The sequence below is a fragment of the Manihot esculenta genome, chromosome 15 (genome assembly GCF_001659605.2).
Source record: "Manihot esculenta cultivar AM560-2 chromosome 15, M.esculenta_v8, whole genome shotgun sequence".
NCBI lineage: Eukaryota > Viridiplantae > Streptophyta > Magnoliopsida > Malpighiales > Euphorbiaceae > Manihot > Manihot esculenta.
The window spans coordinates 27,798,291-27,825,502 of NC_035175.2; the positions used below are offsets into that span (position 1 = coordinate 27,798,291).

Consider the following 27,212-nt stretch of genomic DNA (forward strand, 5'->3'; position numbering starts at 1 on the left):
GGAGAAGACTTTCGGCCGCCGAATCTGCCGCCGAAAGTGTTCTGTCCAGCTTTTCTTTTGCATGAGTTTTAGAGTGAGATTAAGGGGATTCTTGGGAAGTTTAATAGAGTTGGTCAGCAGTTAATTTGGTCCCTCATTTGAGTTTATCTGTACCTATACAGAGCAGAGGAACCAGAGAGAGCAGCAGTGAGTACTGCTCCAGAGTTTTCAGAGCCTGCTCAGTCAGTCAGTCCAGTTAGCCAGAGGTGAGTGGAACTAAACTTAATCTTTTAATTGGAACATGAAATGCTTTTAGCATCAGTCATGCATCATGAGTATGTAGGGTATGTGCATTAGTATTCACGAATATGTTGCATTGCATTGTTATCTGTTGATGTGAGTAAATGCTGAATGATCCAATAGTCACAGACAGGAAGTCCAGGAGCCTTTGACTACGCCCTGGCAGGTATAGCAAAGTCCAGGAGCCTTTGACTACGCCCTGGCAGGTATAGCAAAGACCAGGAGCCTTTGACTACGCCCTGGCAATGGTAAGTACATTGGTGTTATATACACATATACATATATGACAGGAAGTCCAGGAGCCTTTGACTACGCCCTGGCACAGAGTTACTGGGACTATGTGGTGACAGGTTTACTCTTGATGTGAAATGTTTGTGTTATGACGCATTCCATAAGATCATGTTTTAATGATTTGTTTTACTGTCCTACTCACTGGGCTATAGAGCTCATCCCACTCCCTTAACCCCAGTTGTGCAGGTTCAGTGGTCAGTGTACAGGGACAGGTCAGCAGAGTACAAAAAGAGTAAAAGAGCATGTAATAGCCTAGAGTGGACATGTAATATTAAAGAAATGTAATAATTGTGTGTCTAAAGGTAGACATGTGCTTGACTTAGTGCTGTATGTGTTGTACATGATCTGGATATGTATCTATGTTTTTTTTCTGTATGTGAAAAACCAGGCTTAACAGGTATGAGTTAACCCATCTAGAGCAAGCTCTAGTCAGGGGTACAGAGTACAGAGTACAGAGTACAGAGATAGTACATGCACAGGTTAAGCCTTGGTTCAGCAAAGAGTTTTTATTTTTCATAGAAAATGTATGATCATGTATGAGTTTTACAGGTACACAGAGAGTATAGCAGGCTTGCTACGGGTTCTGGCGGCCTTAAGCCGACCTGAATCCTAGCGCCGGTGACGGTCCATTTTGGGGTCGTTACATTCTTAATTATGAGGATTCAAATCTTTAAATCCTAATTATGTTTGATTATAGGAATTTTATTCTTATTATAAATATTCTTAATTTAGGTTGATTCTTTGTATATAAATACTCAAACCTTATAAAGATTAATTCAATTGGAATAGAATTAAAAATTCCTCCCAAAATTTTTCTTGGTATTAGAGCTTTGGCCTGATTTAGGGTTCCAATTCAATTTTGGACTTTCAAAATGCTAGGCAACCAAATTTGATACTCACCTATCTAGATCCATTTTCTTTCATCACTACCTACCCCATTGGAGACATAGCCCTGTTGCCGGCTATCCGTCAACCTCTAGTGACTGAGATCTTGGTGCATGTGACTCATGCACCATTCTCCCTCAGCGCGTGAGCCTATTTCCAGTGTAAATCTTCACGTATGAACCTCATCACTACCTCTATACCTCTCTTTCCCGCCTATTTTTGCTATTTTTTGCTAGATTTGGTGTTGATTGGGTGTTTTATTGTTGTGGACAACCCCCTGTTGCAATTGTTTTGGGTATTCCTTTGCTTTATTGCTACTCTTTATTATGGCAAAAGTAAAATGGACTCTTTACTGAGTTGGGTGTTGATTGGGTATTTGTTTTTAGTGGACAATCTCTTTTCTTTGTTTTGTTAGCTTTATTGCTACCTTCTAACATGTAGTCTCCATGGATTATTAATTCTGATGAACATAGATACATGACAGGCTCTTTTTAAGGCTTCATTAATTATCTTTCATATCTACAAAAGTACTATCAAAATAGCAGATGGTTCTTTTACTCTTATTTCTAGAATCGGTTCTATTGTTTATACTCCAAAGATTAAGCTATCTTTTGTTCTTCATGTTCCTTGTTTCCCTATTAATCTTTTATCTATTACTACTCTCACCAAAGCAATTAACTGTAAAATTGAATTTTTTTTCCTGACCATTGTGTTATTCAGGACCTTCAAACTGGAAAGAGGATTGGTAATGGTAGATTGCACGATAGCTTTTATATATTGGAAAGGAATATGAGTTTGAATTTATCTCTGGCTCTTTTTGGAAGAAATCAGGATATCAACCAAGAAATCATATAGTGGTATTAACGGTTAGGACACATATCCTTCTTTGTTTTAGAGAAACTTTATCATAATTAATTTTCTAAGGCTCAGTGTGATTTTTTAGTTCGTGACACTTGTGAGTATGCTAAGCATACAAGAACCTCTTATCCCTCAAGTAACAATAGGAGTACAATCCCATTTGTGACCATCCATTCTGATGTTTAGGGACCTACTCAAACGGCCTCATTATTTAGTAGTCGTTGGTTTGTTTTATTGATTGTTATACTCGCATAACTTAGATTTATTTGATAAAGGCAAAGAGTGATGTGTCTTCTTGCTTTCAATCTTTTCACAAGATGGTCTGTACTCAATTTGATGCTAAGATAAAAGTTTTGAGAATTGATAATGGCATAGAGTACATGGATGGACATTTTTCTGCTTATCTAGAGTCTAATGGGATACTACACCAACTAGTTATCCTTACACTAGTGCTCAAAATAGTGTTGCTGAAAGGAAAAATAGGCACATGTTGGAAGTAGCCCAATCTCTCTTTTTCACTATGAACCTTCCAAAAACCTATTGGAGAAATGCAGTCTTAGCCGCAGCTTATCTCATTAATATAATGCCTCTCAAAGCTCTTGCATTTAAAAGTCCTTTAGAGATACTACAAGGAAAAAAAATGCTTATATTGTTATACCAAAGGTGTTTGGATGCACTTGTTTTGTTCATACTAAGATAGGAAGCTCGATTCGAAAGCTCTTAAATATGTGTTTGTTAGGTACTCTCCCACACAGAAGGATTACAAGTGTTAACACCCTCCATCTAGAAAATACTTCAATACTACCCCATCACCTCTTCAGGGGGAGAACAATAAGAGATAAGAAATGATTCCTAATCCTATAACTCTAGAGTGTTTTACTCTAGAGGAGGCTACTATACAGGGAGAGACTATTGGTGATCAGGAAAAGATAATTGGGCATTTGGATAAACCAGATTTAAGAAGATACTCAAGAAGAGACATAACGAAAGCAGAAAAACCATTGTGTAGCCTACTCAGTGTCATGAATCTTCCTCTTCTATATCTAGTGAGTTATCCCTAAATCTTAAGTCCATTGATGATCTAAATAAATCAAAAAAAGAGTTAGGTCTTGCTCGAAGTACTCTATTTCTAACTTTCTCTCTTATAATTCTTTGTCTCCATCCTATAAAGCCTTGTGTCTATCCCACAGGATTAGAGAAAAGCTCTCAAAGATTATAATTGGAAGGGAGTAATAATTAAAGAAATGAAAACCTTGACTAAAAATGAGACTTGGGAGTTAATGTCTCTTTCACTTAGAAAAAAATTAGTTAACTGTAAATGGATGTTCACTGTGAAACACAAAGCAAATGGATCAATTGAAAGATTCAAGATTAGACTAGTTGTCAAGGGATATACTCAAACCTCTGGAGTAGATTACCAGAAAACATTTTCCTCTATTGCCAAAATGAACTCAATCAGAGTATTACTATCTTGCGCTGCCAATCTTGACTGAGACCTACAACAATTTGACATGACACTACAAAAAAACTGTGAAATTGCGACCAAAATTAGCGACCAAAATTTTTGGTCGCTATATAGCAACCAATCAGCGACCATTCTGCTACTACATGAATGAAATAATATTTTTATTTAATAAAAAGCTCTACGACCAAAAGTTGGTCGTTATTTGGTCGCTATTTAGCGACCAAATTTAAAATGGTCGCTAAATTTAGCGGGAATTAATGGCGCGAGATATTTGCGACCATATTTAGCGACTAATTAGTTTAGTCGCTAAACAGCGATCAATCAGCGACCAATCAGCGACGATTTTATTTTTAAAATTTTAATTTAATTTTTAATTAAATTTTATTTTATTTAAAATTTTAAATTAATATTAAATATACTGTTAAAATATTTTTTTATAATTTTACATATATTATTATTTTTAGTATAATTTATTTTAAAAAATAATTTAAAATATTATTATTATAAATTAATACAGTATAATATTTTAATACAATAAAATTATATTATTTATTTTTCAAAAAATTATATCATTAAAAATAAAATTAATAAACATATAGTATAAAATATTTTAAATAATATAAACTATAAAAATAAAATTTTAATTGAAAGATAAAAAATAAATCTAAATAAACAAACCTGATATAAAAAAAAACCCTTAAATCCCAACCCTAAATCTCTCTCAACTCTCAAGTCTACTGCCGCCCTCCCCTCCCCCATTCGGCCTCTCCGTCACTCGTCTGTTACACTCGTCTGTTACAACCGTGCGCCTCTCGCCGATCGTTCCTCTGCTCCACGCTGTCAACGTCGTCCGATTCCTGCGTCCGCTGGTCTGCTTGCTTCTTTGCTCTTCTCCGCCGCTTCCTCTGCTCCAGTCTTGCCGTCCGGTGCTGCTCCTCGCCGCGTCCTCAGTCACTGCATGATAATCTTTTGAAGGAAGAGGTATTTTATTTTATCATATAATTAAGCTAGTAATTACTTAGTGAATCTCCACCATCTTCGGCTTGTCCTAAGCTTAAAGGATGGCAGAAGAAGAGGGATGATTCGACAACACTTGAGCTACTCCAATTTCCTTGTCTTCCAAATTTCTATTGTAATAACTGCCCGAATTTGACCTCCATCCCTCAGTTTCCATCTCTCGATCAATCACTACATTTGCAGAAAGCAAGCCCACAACTTGTGCACCAAATATTCACACCATCAATCTCTTCTTCTTCCTCAATCTTCCTCCTCTCTCTAAATTGAAGCACCTTTGGATTGTGAACATTGAAGAGCTCGAATCCCTACCTCCAGATGGACTGCGAAATCTCACTTGTCTTCAAGAATTAAGTTTTTGGTCTTGCCCGGCATTGAAGTGTCTACCTCAAGATTGCATTCCCTCACCTCTTTACGAATGTTGGATATCCGGGACTGTCCCCAATTGAAGAACAGATGTGGAAATAAAAAGGGTGAGGATTGGGAATTCAATTCACACATCCAAAATATTGAAGCAGAAGAAAGCTCTTCTTAATGGAAGGGGCAATCTGGCACACTATACACAGTTACTACATGGGCTGAAATTCAAGCCTTCATTTCGGGATGGTAGCCTTTAGAATCATTCTTTTTTTTCTTCTTCTTCACGCTCTCTTCTGCAAGTAGGAACAAATGAAGGAATCATTCATATATGATGAGCACATACAAATCAGTGGCAAATTTTATCAAGGGCCACAGAATTTCTTCCATTTTGCTTTTGTTTCTCTTTGCAGGGTCATCCATTTTGCTGGCTGGGTAATTCTTTGAACTGGGTATTCACAATCCCCTTTATTTGAACTTGTGATTTTGTTGCCATCTCCTTTTCACTTGCAGTATTTTTGTACATTTTCATGCTTGTTTTTCTTGCAGGCATTGAGAGGCTATAGGAACCATGGCAGGCATTATAAGAAAGTTGCTATGAATTAGTCCATAAGAAAATTTCAGATCTATGTACTGGTAGTGCTATGTACTTTTGATATTCAGATGCTATATAGCAATTTGGATATGATAATATGTGAATTTTTGTGAGGTCAGTACTAAAGGAATTCAGAATCTTCTGGCAAATTGCTTGTATCCTGCGGCTCTCTTTTGGGTATTAAGAAAAATAAGAAATTGATTCATTGATGAAGCTTTTTCCGTCTATATAGAAAAATCGTTTTTGAAAGATTTTGTTGATATGATCTACAGAAATACCATTTTTACACTGCTTGGACGTGGGCCTGTGTATGTACCTTGTGATTTTACCTTTTCTTTTTAAATTTGACTTTTGAAATCTAAAGCATTTGTGAAAAATGTTTTTCATACTGTGAATAGAGATGTAAATGGTAGAGTACCGACCAAAATTAAATTATCTGAACTGAACTTAATTTAGAGGAGGGTTGGTATCTACTGGATGATGAAGCTTCGGTAAGTTGGTGCTTTTTCTTTCCAATTTGCAAATTGAACTTATATGAGAAAATCTTCACTCTATGATTCTATTTACACAGATCAATGAAGGATAAGTTTTCTTTTAAATGCTTATGGTTGCAGGCTTTTAGGGGGAGCCAAGAGCCAGCTGTTAATAAGCTCAAGGAGCCCATTTTAGATGAAATTACAGCTGCACTAGTGAGCCGTTTTGAGCTTAATTTTACAAGACAGGACACTGCTTCTATGTGGTTTCTCTGTAAGCAGGTGATTAAATTACTAATTTTGCAATATTTGCGGTTCTCATCATGAAACAAATCCTTCCTTTTAGCAGTTGTCTTTGTAAAACAAATTCCTTTCTTTTAGCAGTTTTCAGATTTGATTAATTTAGTTATGGCTTTTAAGTGGACTTTTCCTCTCTCTCTCTCACTCATCACTGTCTTCTTGACTTTTCAATTTGGCAGGAAATCAAGCCTGTGGTCTTTTCAGTCCTTCTGAGGTCAATCAGATATAACTTATTTGTGATTTTACTAATTTTTCTTCTTATTTATGCATGATTCTGATGACTAATCTGTCAATACGCTGTGCATGCCAATAAGTCAGGAAATTTTTTTCATTTTCATTTTTAAGAAGTCTAGTAGAGGACTTCAATCATCTTCTATTTTAGCTGTTCAAATGAAATTGAGCTTCCTCACTCTATAGGTGCATCTTTCTTCAATAGATTGGTTAAGGATCTGCAAATAATCGGGTAAATTTCACTCATTGTTCTTGAACTTATAGTGTTGTAACATCATTGTTCCTAAACTTCAATTTGTAACATAAAACCCATTAAACTTTAACTTAGGTAACAATAAACTCCTTGTAACTTTTTTTTGCTGGTTTACTGATTAACAAACTTTCTCATCTGTCAAATGTTAGAATAAAACATCTTCTCTCTCCTTTTTGTTATCTCTCAAACTCATTTTACAGCTCCTTGTAACCCATCTGTCAAGACGGATGAATTGAATGCTCATTTCTCTACTATTCTTTTTATATTATATTTATGTGGGCGTATGTCAACAACTTTTATATTTGCTTCTAATTCTACTCCCATGCAAATGGATCTAAAATGCATTTTGCTACCATTATTCAAAGAGGAAGCTAAGACCCAAGTGTTGTATGTCCTCTTAGCATAAGTGGATAGTATTTTCCAAGAGAAAAAGCAAAATTAGGAAAGGCCCTTCAAAGGTTAAACTGAAATTTGACTGACATAAATGAGGACTTAGAACAAGAAAGTGAAGAAGAAGAGGAAGCTAAGGCATGTTTCCATAGTTCAACACCAAATAACGCTTTATTATTGAGGAGAAGGAGATCTGCAATGTACAACTCTTCTTATTTAGCTAATAGAATTTGGGTTTTCACCTTTGAAAAGTGAAGTAATATAGCAAAATCAAAAGTGCAGAGCAAGAGAACAGAAAAAAAAAAAGACAATCTCACATAAGAAAGAGAATTTATTTATAGAGGATCTGGTCAAGAATAAATATTAGATCCAAAAACTAAGGAAAAATCAGTAGATGAAATGAACAATAGGCTTTACAGGAGAGGAGTGATGTATGAATTAACTGATTAGTTCTCCATGTTAGTGGGTTTTGAATGAAAGGTGGAGTTGGAAGAGAGGAGGGTTATGAGAGGTGAGTTGTAGGATTTGTGAGTCCATTAGCGTGAAAGAAAAGAGAAAGAGAGAAGGTGTAAATCATTGTGATTGGAAATTATGGGCACATGCTATCCATAGTTGGGAATTGATGTATTGGTTTATGATAAGCAATATCAATTTATATTATATGGTTGATGTTCTGCTTCTGCTGCTTAATATGTCTGATGCTATACTGAATTCATTTGACATCCTTTGGGAAAATTACTATAACATATAATTTTAAAGTTAATTAAAATGTTTTTTTATTTGGTTCTTTTGTGAGGAATTTTATAGTCAATTAGTTAAAAGAGAGTACAATTTCAAATTTTAAAACTATGCTTCTCCTTCAAAATCTTCACTTGTTTATCCTCATTTAATAAAACCACCAATCCAAAACTAGCTGAACTCTCCCACCTCCACCTTGTTCTCCTATCTCTGGATTCTTCTCTTTGATTTGAGATTCGCAACTGGTAGTCTTAATGGGTCATAGCCAACTTTTTGTCCAGATTTCTTCAATTTATAGGTTTTATTTTGTTGATTTTGTCATGTAAAGCAATACAGCTCTGCTGATAACATTGTGCATTGCACTCCCAGGTAGAGGAGAATATGCGATTAAGGACTGAACTTCAGAAAAAAATTCAGGAACTTGAAAAATACGTAAGTGCTTCTAATAGTTTCTGCTACTCTATCCAATATGAATTGAATTGCTAGCTGATTAAATCCAAGTAATTCCTTGTTAGCTGGTGTATTTGCTGGTCTATAATTCCTGTTTTCTTTCTCTTAACTTTTTTTCTGTATTAAGTATCACTTCCATCTTCCTATGAATATGTTAATTCCTTATCTATTTCTTTGTGTTTTTCTTTTTCTTTTCTGTCTGTTCATCTTAACACTCTCATTCTTGCTCATGCTAAACAAAGAAAGCTCCCAGCTATGCTGAAAAAAAAAAAAGAAAATATTTTTTTTTGAGTTCGAAACTTATTTCTCATTCAACTGCTGGTAGTTTTTAATAAGAACTGTTATTAGCTGCATTAAGCACATTTGCCTTCAAATTAATTTTTTCCATTGTAATTTTTAATTGCTATATGCCCATATCATTGACTATGTAATTCTTGATATTTGCAATTGAGAATGGTTGTCATGAGCTGATTTTTCTTTTCTCTTCCGAGTTATAATTCAATTCTATCCCCCCTTTTCATGTTTTATTTTTTTTTCACCTTTTCTTGCATCCTCTTTCCATTTTAATAAAACGAAAGCTAAGGTGTTGGGGATTTTCATTTCACCATAGTGCATGTTTTAGGAAACATACATTATTGATTATACCAGGCTAACATAGGTCTGTTTAAATGCTGCATATGCTCTAATTTGGACAAAACGAGGCTCAATTGCTCAAAATGGTTAAGCATGCCTTAGTATCTTGACCTTACACTTCCAATATAATCAGGTTAAAGCTACTATATATATATATATATATATATATATATGTATATAATTTTTTGGTTTCCATTTTCTTTTCTTCCAAAGTTATTATGTCTGATTTATAGCCTTGCTTTCGTCTTTTGAAATTTTAAAATGGAGTTTGCAAAACTTCTGCAGGTACTAAAACTGGAGAATATGGACAAAACCAGGCATTGGAAAATCGTGGGCTGTAGCGCATACACAGGGGAGGGGCTGCTTGAGGGATTTGATTGGTTGGTTCAAGACATGATGATACCTTAGGATCTAGTCAACATTAAGCAATAGAGTTAGGTTTTTTTTATTGGCCCTCTCAGAGAACTGATTAACGTCCATTTGTACTGTTTTATTAACTATCTTATTGTTGTGGAATTTAGTCAAGCTGTGAATTCGACAAAAAAAAAAAAGTCAAGCTGTGAAACTTTTTGGGTCAATAGTATTATTAAAACTTTCAATGGGAAGTTTGGGTCAATATTAGTGACTAATCAGCCATAAAAGTAAATTAAATAACAAATATTTTTTTTATTTTACTATTAATTTGCAACGAAATAACGATCAAATACTTTTTTTTGAGGCGATCAAATAATAACGAAATAGCGATCAAATTAGCGATCAAAACAACAATAATTTCGCGATCAAAATTTAGTGATAAAAAAATGGTCGCTGATTGGTCACTATTTTGAAATATTTAATTTGCCATGACACCAAATTAGCGACCAAAAAATGGTCGTTGATTGGTCGCTATTTTGTAATAAGGAGATCTGCCATGACACCAAATTAGCGACCAAAAAATGGTCGCTGATTGGTCGCTATTTTGTAATACTTAATTTGCCATGACACCAAATTAGCGACCAAAAAATGGTCGCTGATTGGTCGCTAAAATAGCGACCAATTTTCAGATTGTCGCCAAAAATTTAGCGACTGGCCAAACACCGACCATTTCATTTTGGTCGCTAAATGGTCGCTATTTCATAATAGCGACCAAATTTTGCCTTTTAGCGACCAAAATTTTGGTCGCTAAATCACTGTTTTTTTGTAGTGTGAAAAATGCATTCCTCCGGGGAGACTTAGGGAAGGAAGTGTATATGAAAATCCCTCCTAGATTTGGTGATGCAAAAACATAGGAAAAGGTACACAGGATAAAGAAGGCTTTGTATAGGTTGAAGCAATCACTCAGAGCTTAGTTCGATTGATACAACAAAGTTATGATTTCATTTAACTATCAACAGAGCAATGCTGACCATACTATATTTATCAGACATCACAAGGGTAAAATTACTCTTCTCATAGTCTATATTGATGGCATAGTAATGACAGGGGATGATACTAAAGAGATTACTCAACTGAAAAAGCTTTTAGCTCAGGAGTTCAAATTTAAAGATCTAGGAAAACTTTAATATTTTATGGGAATCGAGGTTGCCAGATCAAAGAAGGGAATCTTTATTTCTCAAAGAAAATATATTCTAGATCTTTTGGAAGAAACTAGTATGTTAGACTGAAAACCAATAGAAACTCCCATTGAGAGCAATCACAAGCTACAAGCAGGGATTAGTGAATTAGTGGATATTGGTAGATATTAGAGGTTGGCAGGAAAACTGATTTATCTTTCATATACTCGACCAAATATAGCATATGCAGTTAGCTTCGTCAGTCAATTTATGCATAATTCTCGTGAGTCTCACATGCAAGCTGTTTTTTGCATTTTGCGATACTTGAAGTCTGCTTCTAGAAAAGGTCTCTTATTCTCTAAATACAGTCATCTCCGCATACACGCATTCACAGATGCATATTGGGCTAGATCCCTTGATGATAGGAGATTGACTAGTGGTTACTGCATACTTGTAGGAGGAAACCTTGTCACTTGAAGAAGCAAAAAGCAAAGTGTTATTGCTCGATCAAGTACTGAGGCGGAATATAGAGCGATGGCACAAGGTATTTTTGAACTCCTATGGTTGGAGAGGGATAAACTCCTCTTGTACTGTGACAAGAGATTGATCGACACTTCATTAAAGAGAAGTTAATAAATGGTGTATTGAGATTAGATCATGTGACTTTTGATGAATAACTAGCTGATGTGTTTATCAAAAGGCTCAGGAATAAGTCCTATCACATCTTGGTTTGCAAGTTGGACATATGTGATATCTATGCACTAATTTGAAGAAGAGTGTACACCATAGAAGGTTCCTAATAAGAAGGATTCAAATCTTTGGATCTAATTGTTCTTGATTATAGAGATTTTATTCTTATTGTAAATATTTCTAATTTAGGTTGATTCTTTGTGTATAAATACTTAAATCTTGTAATGATTAATTTAATTGGAATGGAATTAAAAATTCCTCCCAAAATTCTTCACTTACATTTGGATACAAATGGCAAACTTCTAGAATGACTTCAATGAGTAAGTCTTCCCCTTTCCGATAAACCAATCTACTTATGACAATGATAACAATTTCATGACCCTGAGGTCTCTCAAGACTAGGCTTGAACATTCTAATGTCCACAATATTTAGTATCACAAAGACCTTTTCTAGAGGTAGACCTGACCGTAGCACTATGTTTTCCTTGCTTGTATGGGAAACACAGATGGCCTAGCTAACATCGGCGAGAGTATACTATAAGACTTTGTTCATATGAATGCTTCCAACATCAGCAAATCCATAGAGTGAATTATCAGTAAAAATAACTTTGTATCCCATAATATGTGCATCATCAAAGCTTTATGAAAAAGAGTCGAGAAAGCTTGATGACCATGCACCAAAGATATTTTTTATTCGAATAAGAATAGTCCTTATAATTCGAAGTGTCCCATAAAAGGTTTGTAAAGTGTTCTACATAAGAAATGGTCACCACGGTACATAATAAACTTTCATGCCACCAGTCATGTATTTGACCTCAGAGTGACTACCATAGGCATGAATCATAACCACCACCTAAAAGCTCATATATCAAATAATTTATAAAATCCATAATATATAAACATTAATAAAGATACTAAATTTGATGCTGCTTTTAGCAAAAAAAAAGGCTCAACATACAATACATTCGAAGCAAAGTCATAAGAAAAAATAGAATAGAAAAGTTATGCAAATAATGAAACAAATAAAGGGGAGCAATTTGTAATGAAGTTCTACTTGCGTGGGAGTAAATGCAAACAAAAAAGAGAGAAAGGAAAGATGGGAAGAACCTTTTTCAAGTAACAAATTACTCTATGTTTTACCAATTCATAAGGAAAAATATTTGAAAATAATTTATGTCTAACTGATTCCCTATTCATTTTCAAACCAAATACAAGCATTTTCAAATCTTCATCCTTTGCCCCTGCATTATACTTATGACCAAAAACATAGGAAGCTACAAGGCAAAGTTGCCAAATTTAAAAACTGGCTAATTTAAAAATAATTTATGTCTAATTGATTCCCCATTATTTCATTTCCAAACCAAATATAAGCATTTCCAAATCTTCATCCTTTATCCCTACATTTTATTAATGACTAAAAATACAGGAAGCTAGAAAGGTAAAGTTACCAAATTTAAGACCGATTAAAAACTTCTAACCTTGTGACCAAGCTTTAACAGACATTGTGATAGGTAATAGATGTGGTTTTCCATGCCATCAAAGTTGGGATTAAAAAAAATCTGAAACCATCAAGATTCAGCGCTTCTTCTGATCTGCCATTAAGTCAATCGATCACCAGTAATAAAATAATCTTCTGCTTATGAAAAGGACAACATGCATCCATGATATAAGAACATGAAAGACATGGGTACATTAGAGTACTTAACAAATTAATGCTACACACTAACAAGTCAGTAACAGTATGTAGAAATAGTATTGATTGGAATATAAATTTGTGGCAATCTTTGCCACATCCAAAATGCACTTCCACCTTCTGCACACACATATATATATAAAGTAAGTAGTTCCTACCTTCAAACTTCTTTACCATACAATATACAAACATATAAATGATAGAAAAAGAAAATTTATTGTCAGTCCTTCCAGCAGAGAAGTAAGAATATTGATTCTCTAATAACTCAATCATGGGATTCATGGTTATTCTCTTGATGGCATAAGAAATAATTCAAAAGATTTGAAAGAAACAAACTGAATTTTAGAGAATTTCTACCAACTGCTAGTGTGAACCAATGTCAGCATGAAAAATATACACAAAATGTATAAGATATTAATCATCATGGGTGTAATACCCGGCTAGACTCCGGTATCGGAATTCCTACCGTCCGGTGGAATCTCGGATGTCGGAAACCTCTAGAAGGGGTAAAACCATGTTTTCATAAAATGTTTTAATGTATTTCATGATTTTAAGTAAAGAGAAAATGAGTTTTTGCATGAAAATAACTTTGGAGGAAAACTCAGGTTCGGCCGCCAAAACACAAAGTTCGGCCGCCGAACATGCATGCATTTCGGGTGAGCCTTAGGCCCCCGAAGGCATAAGTGAGGGAAGCCCAGGTTCGGCCGCCGAACATGGCATGCATGCGGAGGCACGTTCGGCTCCCGAATGTGGCCTAGCCAGCCACTATAAAAGAGGCCCTTAACCGAAATGGGCGAGCTTTCTCCCCATTTTCGGCCAAGGTGAGCCCTTCCGCCGTTCCTCACCATCCTTGAGTTCTTTCCTTCAAATCTTTCACGATTTTCACAAGTTTTCATCTTGTTTTGAAGATTTTCAAGTTTTGAGCAAGTTTTGGAGCTTTGAGGTTCAAGAACTCAAATCTCTCCCATCTCCGAGTTTAGGTCGTCTCTCTCTCGATCTTCAAGAGGTAAGAGCCGATCTTAAGCTCATTTCATGTTTTAAGTAAGTTTTATGTAAGATCTATGGGGTAGAATGCATGTTTAGCTTAAGGTTAGGTTTATGAGCTTATGTTGTGTTTTTGAGCAATGTGTTGTTGTTGTTGTGTGTTGTAGTTGGGGTTTTAGGTAGTTTGAAGCCCCTAGGAGCCAATGTATGTATATTTGCATGATTTCAATGAGTTATATGCATGTTGGAATGGGAAGGAGAAGTTTTTGTGCAAAGGGAACCAAGTTTCTGCCCTTTGGCAGAAACCAGGTTCGGCAGCCGAAGGACTTTCGGCCGCCGAACATGGCTGGGGAGGCAGGCCTTTCGGCTGCCGAAGTTGCCCCCGAAAAGAGACTTTCGTCTCTGTCTGGGACTTTCGGCCGCCGAAGGTGCCGCCGAACCTGCCTGGGTTTCGGCTCTGGAGGGACTTTCGGCCGCCGAAGGTGCCGCCGAACCTGCCCTGTTCAGCCTTCCTTTGCATGTTTTTGCGTGATTGTTTAAGGTGTTTTAGGAGGTTTTTGGGGGATGTTTTTAGAGTTATGTTCTAGTTGTTTGGTCCCTCATTTGAGTCCACCTGTGTAGGTTCGGACCCGAGGAACCGAGGACCCCAGCAGTGAGTCAGCTGCTTCAGTCATTGTCAGAGCTAGCCAAGAGGTGAGTAGAATAAACCTTTACGATTTAAAGCAAATAAATTATAAAAGTTTTGAGCATGTTCATGCATCATGAATGCCATGTGATGAAATAGGTTGTTTGCATTAGAATTCACGAATATGTTGCATTGCATTTATGATGTTGATGTGGATTGGTTATTGGATGACCCTTTAGTCCTCATATGATATGATAATGTTACGGCATGATATAGTATGGAAGTCCTGGTTGTACCCATTCTACGTCCCTGGCACATTGGTATGTTATGATATGTTATGTTAAGAGAAAGACCGGTTGTACCCATTCTACGTCCCGGCACTTTGGAATGTAGAGGACTATTGGTGACAATACCATCCGAGATGTGATTTGTTGTGATGTGTTGCATTACATGATGGCATGGGATTTTAAATGTGGTTTTCTATTATTCTGCTCACTGGGCTCTCGTAGCTCACCCCTTTTCCCTAATCCCCCAGGATTGCAGGTACGGGCTAGACAGAGAAGTCAAGAAGAGTAAAGTCTTATCTTTGTAATAGATAGAAAGTGGACATGATAAATTGTATAATGATGTAAAGTTGAATAGTCATGTTATGTATATAAATATTGAGGATTAGAAGTTGTGCTTGACCCTATGAATATTGTTATCCCTTTTAATACATGATCTTAGATGTTTATGATGTAGATGTAAACCAACTCAACTTATGGTGTATCGCCCATTGGGGGCATTGATGAGATCCCACAGAGGGGTCAAGTTTATGATTATGACTATGTTCAGTGCATGCACAGGTTGAGTTTGGTGTATGATAGAATGTATGAAAGAAAAGTTTTAATTTTTATGTATGTTGTTGATCATGTATGGGATTAATCAGGTTACATGTCAGGCTTGCTACGGGTCCCGGCAGCCTTAAACAGATCTGGATCCTAGCGCCGGTAGCGGTCCGATTTTCAGGTCGTTACAGATTGGTATCAGAGCCCTAGGTTCATATGGTCGGACCTAGAGTGTCGGGCTCATAGAGGTTATAGAAGGTCAAGCACAATAGGAAGATCATGTCCACTAGGATAGGATGTGGAGTCCTGTCTTGTTTGATGATGTGAAATGCCATGATTTTATACATGTGCATTAATGCTATGATATGTATGTGATGAGGGTTCATGTGTGCCCACATGAACCATATGATGCTAATGTTTATGTGTTGTGTACTGTTTTTCAGAAAACAGGATGAGGGGAACTCGTCGATCTGCACGATTGACTAGAGTACTACCTGAGGATGAGGGCACGAGCGCCCGTCCTCCTGCATTGCCTAGGGCAATGTCATGTAGATCAAGCAGAGAAAGAGTGTCAAGGGACCCTAGAAGGTCTTTTGATGCTAGCAGAAGGGGGACAGATAGAGGAGGAAGTTCTTCAGATGTGAGGGAGGTTATGGAAGAGGACCAGAGGAGGGATGGGAATCTGGATGTCAGCATGTCGGAAGAAGGGACAGGGGAGTCTCAGGGAGGCGCTCAAGCCTCGGGGTATGGTTTTCCACCCCATTATCCACCCTTCCCGCAGGGTTCAGGGTATCCGATGGGAGGCACATCGGATTACTCCAGCTTTAACCCCTACCCTACCTACATGCCCTATCCACCTTTCTATCCACCTCACCCCCAGTACCCAGCTTATCCACCCTCACCCTTTTATCCTCACCCTGCAAACCCCACCTCGGGGAATGCTGCACCCCCACCTCCACCACCTACAGAACCAGCAGCCCCAGCTACTCAACCTCCTAGACCTAGCTCAGCCAGTGGGAGCAAGGTCAAGATGACCGACAACATGAAACTGGGTGCTCCTCAGTATGAAAAAGGGGATGACCCATTTGTGTATCTTGAAAGGGTTAAGGTGATCACAGATGAGATTGGGGCTGATGACAGTAGAGCCATTCAGATGGCTGGGTTCACGCTTAAGTGCAAGAAGGCACGAGAGTGGTTCAAGAATTATGTGAACCCGAGAGTAGACAGCATGTCTTGGGAGGAGTTTGCAAATGAGTTTGCAGGATGGGCTTTCCAAGATAGTTCAAGGGAGCTGAAGATGATAGAGTTTGAGCAGTTGAGGCAGACTGATGAGATGGGTGTAGAGGAGTTCACAGACAGATTCTTGGAGCTGTTGCCATTTGCAGGGAAAAATCTTGACTCGGATCAGAAAAGGTCAAGGAGGTATATCATGAAACTCCACTCTAGATATTCCTCCTTGATCCAGTCAGCAGATAGGGAGAGCTTCCATGCCATAGTGGATATGGCCCGGAAAATGGAGGCCAGTGCCATCGTTCAGGGAACAGTCAGACAGTCAGTGGCACAGTCTTCTGGTTCCAAGACCCCAGGCTCTTCTTCTCAGAGTGCAGCAGCTTCAGGTAGAAAAAGTGGAGTAACACCACTAGGAAGCCCAAGAAGAACAAGTTTTGGAACAAGGTCAAGTCTAGTCTGGGACTAGGGAGTGGCTCAAGCTCTGGTGCGGATAATGCAGTTTGTGCAAAGTGTAGTAGGCCACACAGGGGAGTTTGCCGAGCCGGAACGGCAGCCTCCTTCAGATGCGGGCAAGAGGGACACATGGCTCGGGAGTGTCCTAGGGCAGCTTTTGGAGCACAGTCTCAACAGACAGCTTCTGGCAGTGTGGCTCAGCCAGCAGCTCCAGCCGTGACTCAAGCCAGTGGCAGAGGCAGAAGGAGAGGTGTAATACCCGGCTAGACTCCGGTATCGGAATTCCTACCGTCCGGTGGAATCTCGGATGTCGGGAGCCTGTAGTAGGGTAGAATCATGTTTTCATAAAATGTTTTAAGGTATTTAATGGTTTTAAGTAAAATGGAAATGAGTTTTTGCATGAAAACAACCTTGAAGGAAAACTCAGGTTCGGCCGCCGAACCTCAAGTTCGGCTGCCGAACCTCAAGTTCGGCCGCCGAACCTCAAGTTCGGCCGCCGAACATGCATGCCTTCGGGAGCGCCTTTAGGCCCCCAAAAGCATAAGTGAGGAAAGTCCAGGTTCGGCCGCCGAACCTCAAGTTCGGCAGCCGAACCTCAAGTTCGGCCGCCGAACATGGCATGCATGCGGAGGCACGTTCGGCCCCCGAACGTGGCCTGGCCAGCCACTATAAAAGGGTCCCTTAGCCGAAAACGGGCGAGCTTTTTCCCCATTTCCGGCCAAGGTGAGTTCTCCGCCACCCCTCACCGATCTTGAGTCTTTTCCTTCAGATCTTTCGAGTTTTTCACAAGTTTTTACCTTGTTTTGAAGATTTTTGAGTTTTAAGCAAGTTTTGGAGCTTTGAGGTTCAAGAACCCAAAAATCTCCCACCTCCGAGTTTAGGACGTCTCTCTCTCGATCTTCAAGAGGTAAGAGCCGATCTTAAGCTCATTTCATGTTTAAAGTAAGTTTTATGCAAGATCTATGGGGTAGAATGCATGTTTAGCTCATGGTTAGGTTTATGGGTTTTATTTGTGTCTTTGGACAATGTGAGTTGCTTGTGTGTTGTAGTTGGGGTTTTGATGGTTTGATGCCCCTAGGAACTTGTATGTTTGCTTGTGTATGATTGGGGAATGTTGTAGAATAGGTTTATGCATGTTTGGATGAGCTAGGAGGCATAAATGCATAGGGGAGCTGAGTTTCTGCCATTCTGGGAGAAACCAGGTTCGGCAGCCGAAGGAACTTTCGGCCGCCGAACATGCTTGTGGAGGCAGCCTTCGGCTGCCGAAGCTTGCCCCCGAAAGGAGACTTTCGTCTCTGTCTGGGACTTTCGGCCACCGAACTTGCATGAGTTTCGCCTCTGTCTGGGAGTTTCGGCCGCCGAAGGTGCCGCCGAACCTGCCTGACTTTCGGCTCTGGAGGGACTTTCGGCCGCCGAAAGTGCCCTGTCCAACCCTTTCTTGCATGTTTTTCTATGATTATTCTATGATGTTTTAGGGGGTTTTGGGGAATAGTTTAGAGTTATGTTCAGGTATGTTTGGTCCCTCATTTGAGTCCACCTGTGTAGGTTCGGACCCGAGGAACCGAGGACCCCCGCAGTGAGTCTGTTGCCCCAGTGTCTGGTCAGAGCTATCCAGAGGTGAGTGGAATAAACCTTTACGTTTAAAGTAAATAAATTTCAAAGTTTGAGCATTGTTCATGCATCATGAATGCCATGTGATGAATTAGGTTGCTTGCATTAGAATTCACGAATATGTTGCATTGCACATTTTGATGTTGATGTGGATGAATGTTGAATGATCCATAGCCCTCGATCTATGATACGACGATATGATATGTACGGTACGAAAAGTAAGACCAGTGGGACCCATTCTACGTTCGCTGGCACTATGTAAGGGAAAGACCAGGACCCATTCTACGTTCTGGCACAGTTGGACCATGTAGAGGGCTATTGGTGACAAGTTCATCCTTGATGTGATTAGCTGTGACGTGATGCATTTCATGTTATCATATGTTTTAAGTGTTTTATTATTCTGCTCATTGGGCTCTAGTAGCTCACCCCTCTCCCAATTTCCCCAGGATTGCAGGTACAAGGTAGACCAGGAGGTTTACAAGAGTAATGAAGTCACGAGTATGTAATAGTTAGTGTGGACATGATAGATGTATTAATGTTATGTAAAAGTACAGTTTTCAGTCATGTAATGATATTGAGGATTAGATATTGTGCTTGACATTGTGTATGAGGTATCCTTTTATTACATGATCAAAAATGTTTTATTATGTTCATGAAAGCCAACTCATCTTATGATGTATCGCCCATTGGGGCATTGATGAGATCCCACAGAGGGATCATGTTTATGATTATGACTATGTGCAGTGCATGTTCAGGTTGAGTTGGATGTATGAAAGAAAAGTTTTAAATTTTTATGTATGTTGTGATCATGTATGGGATTAAACAGGTTTTCAGGTTGCAAGTCAGGCTTGCTATGGGTCTTGGCGGCCTTAAGCCGACCCGGATCCTAGCGCCAGTAGCAGTCCAATTTTCGGGTCGTTACAGAATGGTATCAGAGCCCTAGGTTCATAGGATCGGACCTAGAGTGTCGGGCTCATAGATGTTATAGAAGGTCAAGCACAATAGGAAAGATCATGTCCACTAGGATAGGATGTGGAGTCCTGTCTTGTATGATGATGTGAAATGCCATGATTATATGCATGTGCATTAATGATATGTGATGTATGTTATGAGGGTTCATGTGTGCCCACATGAACCATATGATGCTAATATTTATGTGATGTGTACTATTTTTCAGAAAACAGGATGAGAGGAACCCATCGATCTGCAAGATTGACTGGAGTACCACCTGAGGATAAGGGCACGAGCGCCCGTCCTCCTACATTGCCTAGGGCAATGTCATGTAGAGCAAACAGAGAAAGAGTGTCAAGGGACCCTAGAAGGTCTTTTGATGCTAGCAGAAGGGGGACAGATAGAGGAGGAAGTTCTTCAGATGTGAGGGACGTTACGGAAGAGGATCAGAGGAGGGATGGGAATCTGGATGTTAGCATGGAGGAAGAGGGGACAGGGGAGTCTCAGGGAGGCGTTCAGGCCTCAGGGTATGGTTTTCCACCCCATTATCCACCCTTTCCACATGGTTCAGGGTATCCGATGGGAGGTACGTCGGATTATTCTAGCTTTAACCCCTATCCTACCTACATGCCTTATCCACCTTTCTATCCACCTTACACACAGTACCCAGCTTATCCACCCTCACCCTTCTATCCAAACCCGGCAAACCCTACCTCGGGGAATGCTGCACCCCCACCTCCACCACCTACAGAACCAGCAGCCCCAGTTACTCAACCTCCTAGACCTAGCTCAGCCGGTGGGAGCAAAGTAAAGATGACAGATTACCTTAAGCTGGATGCTCCCAAATACAAGTCAGGGGACGACCCCTTTGAGTATCTGAGAGTAGTAAAGACAATAACTGATGAGCTAGGGGCGAATGATAGCAGGGCCATTCAGATGGCAGGGTTCACTTTAAAGTGCAAGAAGGCACGGAAATGGTTCAAGTGTTATGTGGACCCGAGACTAGACGGCATGACATGGGAGGAATTTGCGAATGAGTTCGCTAGTTGGGCTTTTCCAGACAGTTCCAGAGAACTAAAGATGATTGAGTTTGAGCAACTGAGGCAGACAGAGCACATGAGCGTAGAGGAGTTCACGGATTAATTCTTAGAGCTATTGCCTTTCTCAGGGCAAGCTCTAGATTCAGATACGAAGAAAGCCAAGAGATATGTGATGAAGCTGCATTCCAGGTACTCCTCGTTGATCCAGTCAGTTGAGAGGGAAAGTTTCCACACTGTGGTGGATATGGCTCGAAGGATGGAAGCGAGTGCTATAGTTGAGGGGTCAGTGAAGCAGTCAGTGACCCAGTCTTCAGGGGTTAAGACCCCAGGTAGAGGAGGGCCAGGTCTCTCTTCTCAGAGCTCAAGTAAGAAGAGGTGGGATAACACCACCAAGAAGCCGAAGAAGAATAAGTTTTGGAATAAGTTGAAATCCGGTCTGGGATTTGGCGGTGGCTCGAGCTCAGGCTCAGATGGTACAGAATGCCAGAGATGTGGAAGGCCGCACAGGGGAGTGTGTCGAGCTGGGACTAATACATGTTTCAGATGTGGACAGGAGGGACACATAGCTCGGGAGTGTCCTAGAGCACCTTTTATGGGCCAGCCCCAGCAGACAGCTTCTGGTAGTGTGGCACAGCCAACAGCTCCAGCCACAACTCAGGGCAGTGGCAGAGGTAGAGGGAGAGGGGCAGCCTCTTCTTCTGGTTCCCGAGGTGAAGGTCCATCAGCTCCAGCCAGGATCTTCACCATGACTCAGCAGGAGGCTAACACATCCAACACCGTGGTGTCAGGTAATCTCGTCATTGGGTGTTCTGATGTGTATGCTTTAATGGACCCGGGTGCATCTCATTCATTTATTGCTCCGAGAGCCGTCGAGAGGTTGGGTCTGATACTCTCTGGGTTAGAGTGTCCCCTATGGGTCAGTGGACCCAAGTGTGACCCGTCAGTGGCAGTGTCAGTCTGCCGGTTCAGTCTAGTTTTTGTTGAGGGAAGATGCCTCTCCGCTGACCTTGTGGTTCTAGATTTGACAGACTTTGACGTCATTCTAGGGATGGATTGGCTATCTACCCATGGTGCTACCTTGGACTGCAGGGACAAGGTAGTCAGGTTCAGAGATCAGAACGGGTCAGAGGTCGTCTTCAGAGGAGAAAAAAGGGGTACACCTAGAGGTCTGATATCAGCTCTTCAGGCTCGTAGGTTGCTTAGGAAGGGATGTCAAGGGTACTTAGCTCATGTGAGAGAGCTAGACAGTCAAGTCAGGGAGCCAACCTCGGTGCCAGTTGTCAGAGAGTTTCAGGATGTCTTTCCAGACGAGCTTCCAGGTTTACCACCTGCTAGGGAGATAGAGTTCGAGATAGAGTTGGTGCCTGGAACTAGACCGATCTCTATCCCTCCCTACAGGATGGCCCCAGCCGAGTTGAAGGAGTTGAAAGAACAGTTGCAGGAGCTGGTAGAAAAGGGCTTCATCCGACAGAGTACCTCACCTTGGGGTGCTCCGGTCTTGTTTGTGAGAAAGAAGGATGGGTCCCTCAGACTTTGTATCGACTACAGGCAGTTGAACAAAGTCACTACCAAAAATAGGTACCCTCTGCCAAGGATCGATAATCTATTCGACCAGCTAGCAGGAGCGGGTTGTTTCTCCAAAATAGATCTAAGATCGGGGTACCATCAGCTAAGGATAAGGGATGAAGATGTGCCAAAGACAGCTTTCAGGACCAGATATGGGCATTTTGAGTTCTTTGTAATGCCGTTCGGGTTAACCAATGCCCCTGCAGCATTCATGGATCTCATGAACAGAGTATTTAGCCAATACCTGGATCACTTTGTTATTGTCTTCATAGATGATATCTTAGTGTATTCTAGGAATGCAGAGGAGCATGCCCATCATCTGAGGTTGGTTCTACAGACCTTGAGGGAACATGGCTTGTATGCCAAATTCTCTAAGTGCGAGTTCTGGCTGAGGAGCATTTCATTCTTGGGCATGTTGTGTCAGAGAATGGAATAGAGGTAGACCCCAAGAAGACAGAAACTGTAGCTAACTGGCCTAGACCCACTTCAGTGACAGAGATTAGAAGTTTCTTGGGTTTGGCAGGTTACTACAGGAGGTTCGTTCAGGACTTCTCAAAGATTGCAGCTCCTCTGACCAAACTAACCAGGAAGAATCAGAAGTTTCTATGGACCGATCAGTGTGAAGAGAGTTTTGAAGAGCTTAAGAAGAGGTTGACTTCAGCACCAGTTTTAGCTTTGCCATCTAGTGATGAGGACTTTACCGTCTTTTGTGATGCGTCCCGTGTGGGGCTGGGTTGTGTACTAATGCAGAATGAGAGGGTGATCGCTTATGCTTCTAGGCAGCTGAAGAAGCATGAGTTGAATTACCCCACACATGACCTGGAGATGGCAACAGTAATCTTTGCACTCAAGATGTGGAGGCACTACCTCTATGGGGTTAAATGTGAGATCTTTACAGATCATAAGAGCCTGCAGTACATCCTGAGTCAAAGAGATTTGAACTTGAGATAGAGAAGATGGGTGGAGCTGCTGAGTGACTATGATTGCAAGATTCAGTACCATCCGGGTAAGGCGAATGTTGTGGCAGACGCCTTAAGCCGGAAATCACTCGGCAGTTTATCCCACATATTGGCAGAGAGGAGGCCAGTGGTGAAGGAGTTTTACAAGCTCATTGATGAAGGTCTACAGATGGAGTTCTCTGGTACAGGTGCCTTGGTGGCCCAGATGAGAGTGGCACCCGTGTTTCTGGAGCAGGTGGCTCAGAAACAGTATGAGGACCCGGAGTTAGTGAAGATTGCCAGGACTGTTCAATCAGGCAATGATAGTGAGTTCAGATTCGACAGCAAGGGGATCCTCCGCTATGGGAGCAGACTATGTGTACCAGATGACATAGGGCTAAAAGGAGACATTATGAGAGAGGCTCATAATGCAAGATACAGCATTCACCCCGGAGCCACCAAGATGTATCAAGATCTAAAGAAGGTTTATTGGTGGCCAGCTATGAAGAAGGAAGTGGCACAGTTTGTGTCAGCCTGCGAAGTGTGTCAGAGGGTGAAGCTGGAACATCAGAAGCCGGCTGGAATGCTTAACCCGCTACCTATTCCAGAATGGAAATGGAAAAATATAGCTATGGACTTGGTAGTGGGGTTACCGGCGGCGTCCAACAGATTGGACTCCATATGGGTGATTGTGGACAGACTCACTAAATCTGCTCACTTCATCCCTGTCAGGAGTGGCTATTCTGTGGACAAGTTGGCGCAGGTGTATGTAGATGAGATTGTCAGGCTGCATGGGGTTCCTGTTTTGATAGTGTCAGATAGAGGGCCCCAATTCACCTCCAAGTTTTGGCGGAGTCTGCAGAATGCCATGGGTACTAGGTTGGATTTCAGTACTACCTTCCACCCCCAGACTGATGGACAGTCCGAAAGGACCATCAAGACTATCGAGGATATGCTCAGAATGTGTGTGCTGGACTTTGGCGGTTCTTGGAGGCAGCATCTACCTTTGGTGGAGTTTGCCTACAATAACAGCCATCATGCTAGCATCGGGATGGCTCCATATGAAGCTTTATATGGAAGGAAGTGCAGATCACCTATTTGCTGGGAAGAGATTGGAGAAAAGGCCTTGGCAGGGCCTGAGCTAGTAGAGATTACCAGCAGGGTAGTACCCATAATCAGAGAAAGGATCAAGACTGCTGCAAGCAGACAGAAGAGTTATGCAGACATCCGCAGAAGGCAGGTCGAGTTTTAGGAGGGGGATCTGGTATTGCTCAAAGTGTCTCCTATGAAAGGAGTAGTTCGCTTCGGGAAGAAAGGTAAACTAGGCCCACGATACATCGGACCCTTTGAAATCTTGCAAAGGATCGGGAATGTGTCGTACAAGCTGGATTTACCTGCTTCTATGGAGAGAATCCATCCGGTTTTCCATGTTTCAATGTTGAGGAAGTTTGTGTCAGATCCGAGCAAGGTTCTTAGTGAGCCTGATGTGGAGGTCCAAGAGGATCTCACCTATGTTGAACAGCCAGTACGGATCATAGACACCCAGATCAGAAAGTTAAGAAACAAGGAAATCCCGATGGTGAAAGTCCTGTGGAACCACCATAATTTAGAGGAATGCACTTGGGAGACACGGGAGTCTATGCTCCAGCAGTTCCCTCATCTCTTTTAAGGTTAGATCTCTTTGTGTTTATGTGCTTTGTATGTATGTTATGTTTTATGCCATGTTATGTGCTAGTTGAGGTACATTCGGGGACGAATGTTCTTAAGGGGGGGAGAATGTAATACCCGGCTAGACTCCGATATCAGAATTCCTACCGTCCGGTGGAATCTCGGATGTCGGGAGCCTGTAGTAGGGTAGAATCATGTTTTCATAAAATGTTTTAAGGTATTTCATGGTTTTAATTAAAATGGAAATGAGTTTTTGCATGAAAACAACCTTGAAGGAAAACTCAGGTTCGGCCGCCGAACATGCATGCCTTCGGGAGCGCCTTTAGGCCCCCGAAAGCATAAGTGAGGAAAGTCCAGGTTCGGCCGCCGAACCTCAAGTTCGGCCGCCGAACATGGCATGCATGCGGAGGCACGTTCGGCCCCCGAACGTGGCCTGGCCAGCCACTATAAAAGGGTCCCTTAGCCGAAAACGGGCGAGCTTTTTCCCCATTTTCGGCCAAGGTGAGTTCTCTGCCACCCCTCACCGATCTTGAGTCTTTTCCTTCAGATCTTTCGAGTTTTTCATAAGTTTTTACCTTGTTTTGAAGATTTTTGAGTTTTAAGCAAGTTTTGGAGCTTTGAGGTTCAAGAACCCAAAAATCTCCCACCTCCGAGTTTAGGACGTCTCTCTCTCGATCTTCAAGAGGTAAGAGCCGATCTTAAGCTCATTACATATTTAAAGTAAGTTTTATGCAAGATCTATGGGGTAGAATGCATGTTTAGCTCATGGTTAGGTTTATGGGTTTTATTTTTGTCTTTGGACAATGTGAGTTGCTTGTGTATTGTAGTTGGGGTTTTGATGGTTTGATGCCCCTAGGAACTTGTATGTTTGCTTGTGTATGATTGAGGAATGTTGTAGAATAGGTTTATGCATGTTTGGATGAGATAGGAGGCATAAATGCATAGGGGAGCTGAGTTTCTGCCATTCTGGGAGAAACCAGGTTCGGCAGCCGAAGGAACTTTCGGCCGCCGAACATGCTTGTGGAGGCAGCCTTCGGCTGCTGAAGCTTGCCCCCGAAAGGAGACTTTCGTCTCTGTCTGGGACTTTTGGCCGCCGAACATGCATGATTTTCGCCTCTGTCTGGGAGTTTCGGCCGCCGAAGGTGCCGCCGAACCTGCCTGACTTTCGGCTCTGGAGGGACTTTCGGCCGCCGAACCTGCAGCCGAAAGTGCCCTGTCCAACCCTTTCTTGCATGTTTTTCTATGATTATTCTATGATGTTTTAGGGGGTTTTTGGGGAATAGTTTAGAGTTATGTTCAGGTATGTTTGGTCCCTCATTTGAGTCCACCTGTGTAGGTTCGGACCCGAGGAACCGAGGACCCCCGCAGTGAGTCTGTTGCCCCAGTGTCTGGTCAGAGCTATCCAAAGGTGAGTGGAATAAACATTTACGTTTAAAGTAAATAAATTTCAAAGTTTGAGCATTGTTCATGCATCATGAATGCCATGTGATGAATTAGGTTGCTTGCATTAGAATTCACGAATATGTTGCATTGCACATTTTGATGTTGATGTGGATGAATGTTGAATGATCCATAGCCCTCGATCTATGATACGACGATATGATATGTACGGTACGGAAAGTAAGACCAGTGGGACCCATTCTACGTTCGCTGGCACTATGTAAGGGAAAGACCAGGACCCATTCTACGTTCTGGCACAGTTGGACCTGTAGAGGGCTATTGGTGACAAGTTCATCCTTGATGTGATTAGCTGTGACGTGATGCATTTCATGTTATCATATGTTTTAAGTGTTTTATTATTCTGCTCACTGGGCTCTAGTAGCTCGCCCCTCTCCCAATTTCCCCAGGATTGTAGGTACAGGGTAGACCAGGAGGTTTACAAGAGTAATAAAGTCACAAGTATGTAATAGTTAGTGTGGACATGATAGATGTATTAATGTTATGTAAAAGTACAGTTTTCAGTCATGTAATGATATTGAGGATTAGATATTGTGCTTGACATTGTGTATGAGGTATCCCTTTTATTACATGATCAAAAATGTTTTATTATGGTCATGAAAGCCAACTCATCTTATGATGTATCGCCCATTGGGGCATTGATGAGATCCCACAGAGGGATCATGTTTATGATTATGACTATGTGCAGTGCATGTTCAGGTTGAGTTGGATGTATGAAAGAAAAGTTTTAAATTT

The 27,212-nt window shown here is 40.7% G+C and overlaps 1 protein-coding gene and 1 pseudogene across 26 annotated transcripts; one reads left to right on the plus strand and one right to left on the minus strand.

Annotated features, from left to right (window-relative positions):
• The window catches only part of LOC110602085, a 29,860-nt pseudogene extending 14,349 nt beyond the window's left edge, over positions 1 to 15,511 (minus strand).
• On the plus strand, positions 4,450 to 9,860 carry LOC110601023. Of its 26 annotated transcripts, none has more exons than XR_006348776.1 (8): positions 4,451 to 4,759; positions 5,563 to 5,584; positions 5,699 to 5,785; positions 6,359 to 6,499; positions 6,697 to 6,731; positions 6,935 to 6,980; positions 8,499 to 8,561; positions 9,498 to 9,535. XR_006348776.1 is itself a non-coding variant. In XM_043951233.1 (5 exons), exons 3-5 carry the CDS (start codon positions 6,320 to 6,322, stop codon positions 9,618 to 9,620), a joined length of 366 nt encoding a protein of 121 aa, XP_043807168.1. In that variant the 5' UTR covers positions 4,450 to 4,759; positions 5,563 to 5,601; positions 5,699 to 6,319; the 3' UTR covers positions 9,621 to 9,857. The 26 variants fall into 26 exon arrangements, 9 of the variants coding, with proteins under 9 accessions (XP_043807168.1, XP_043807170.1, XP_043807165.1 ...); XR_006348772.1 differs by having other exon boundaries at positions 4,453 to 5,265; positions 5,563 to 5,601; XR_006348773.1 differs by having other exon boundaries at positions 4,453 to 5,265.
• Positions 15,512 to 27,212: the final 11,701 nt, after the last annotated feature.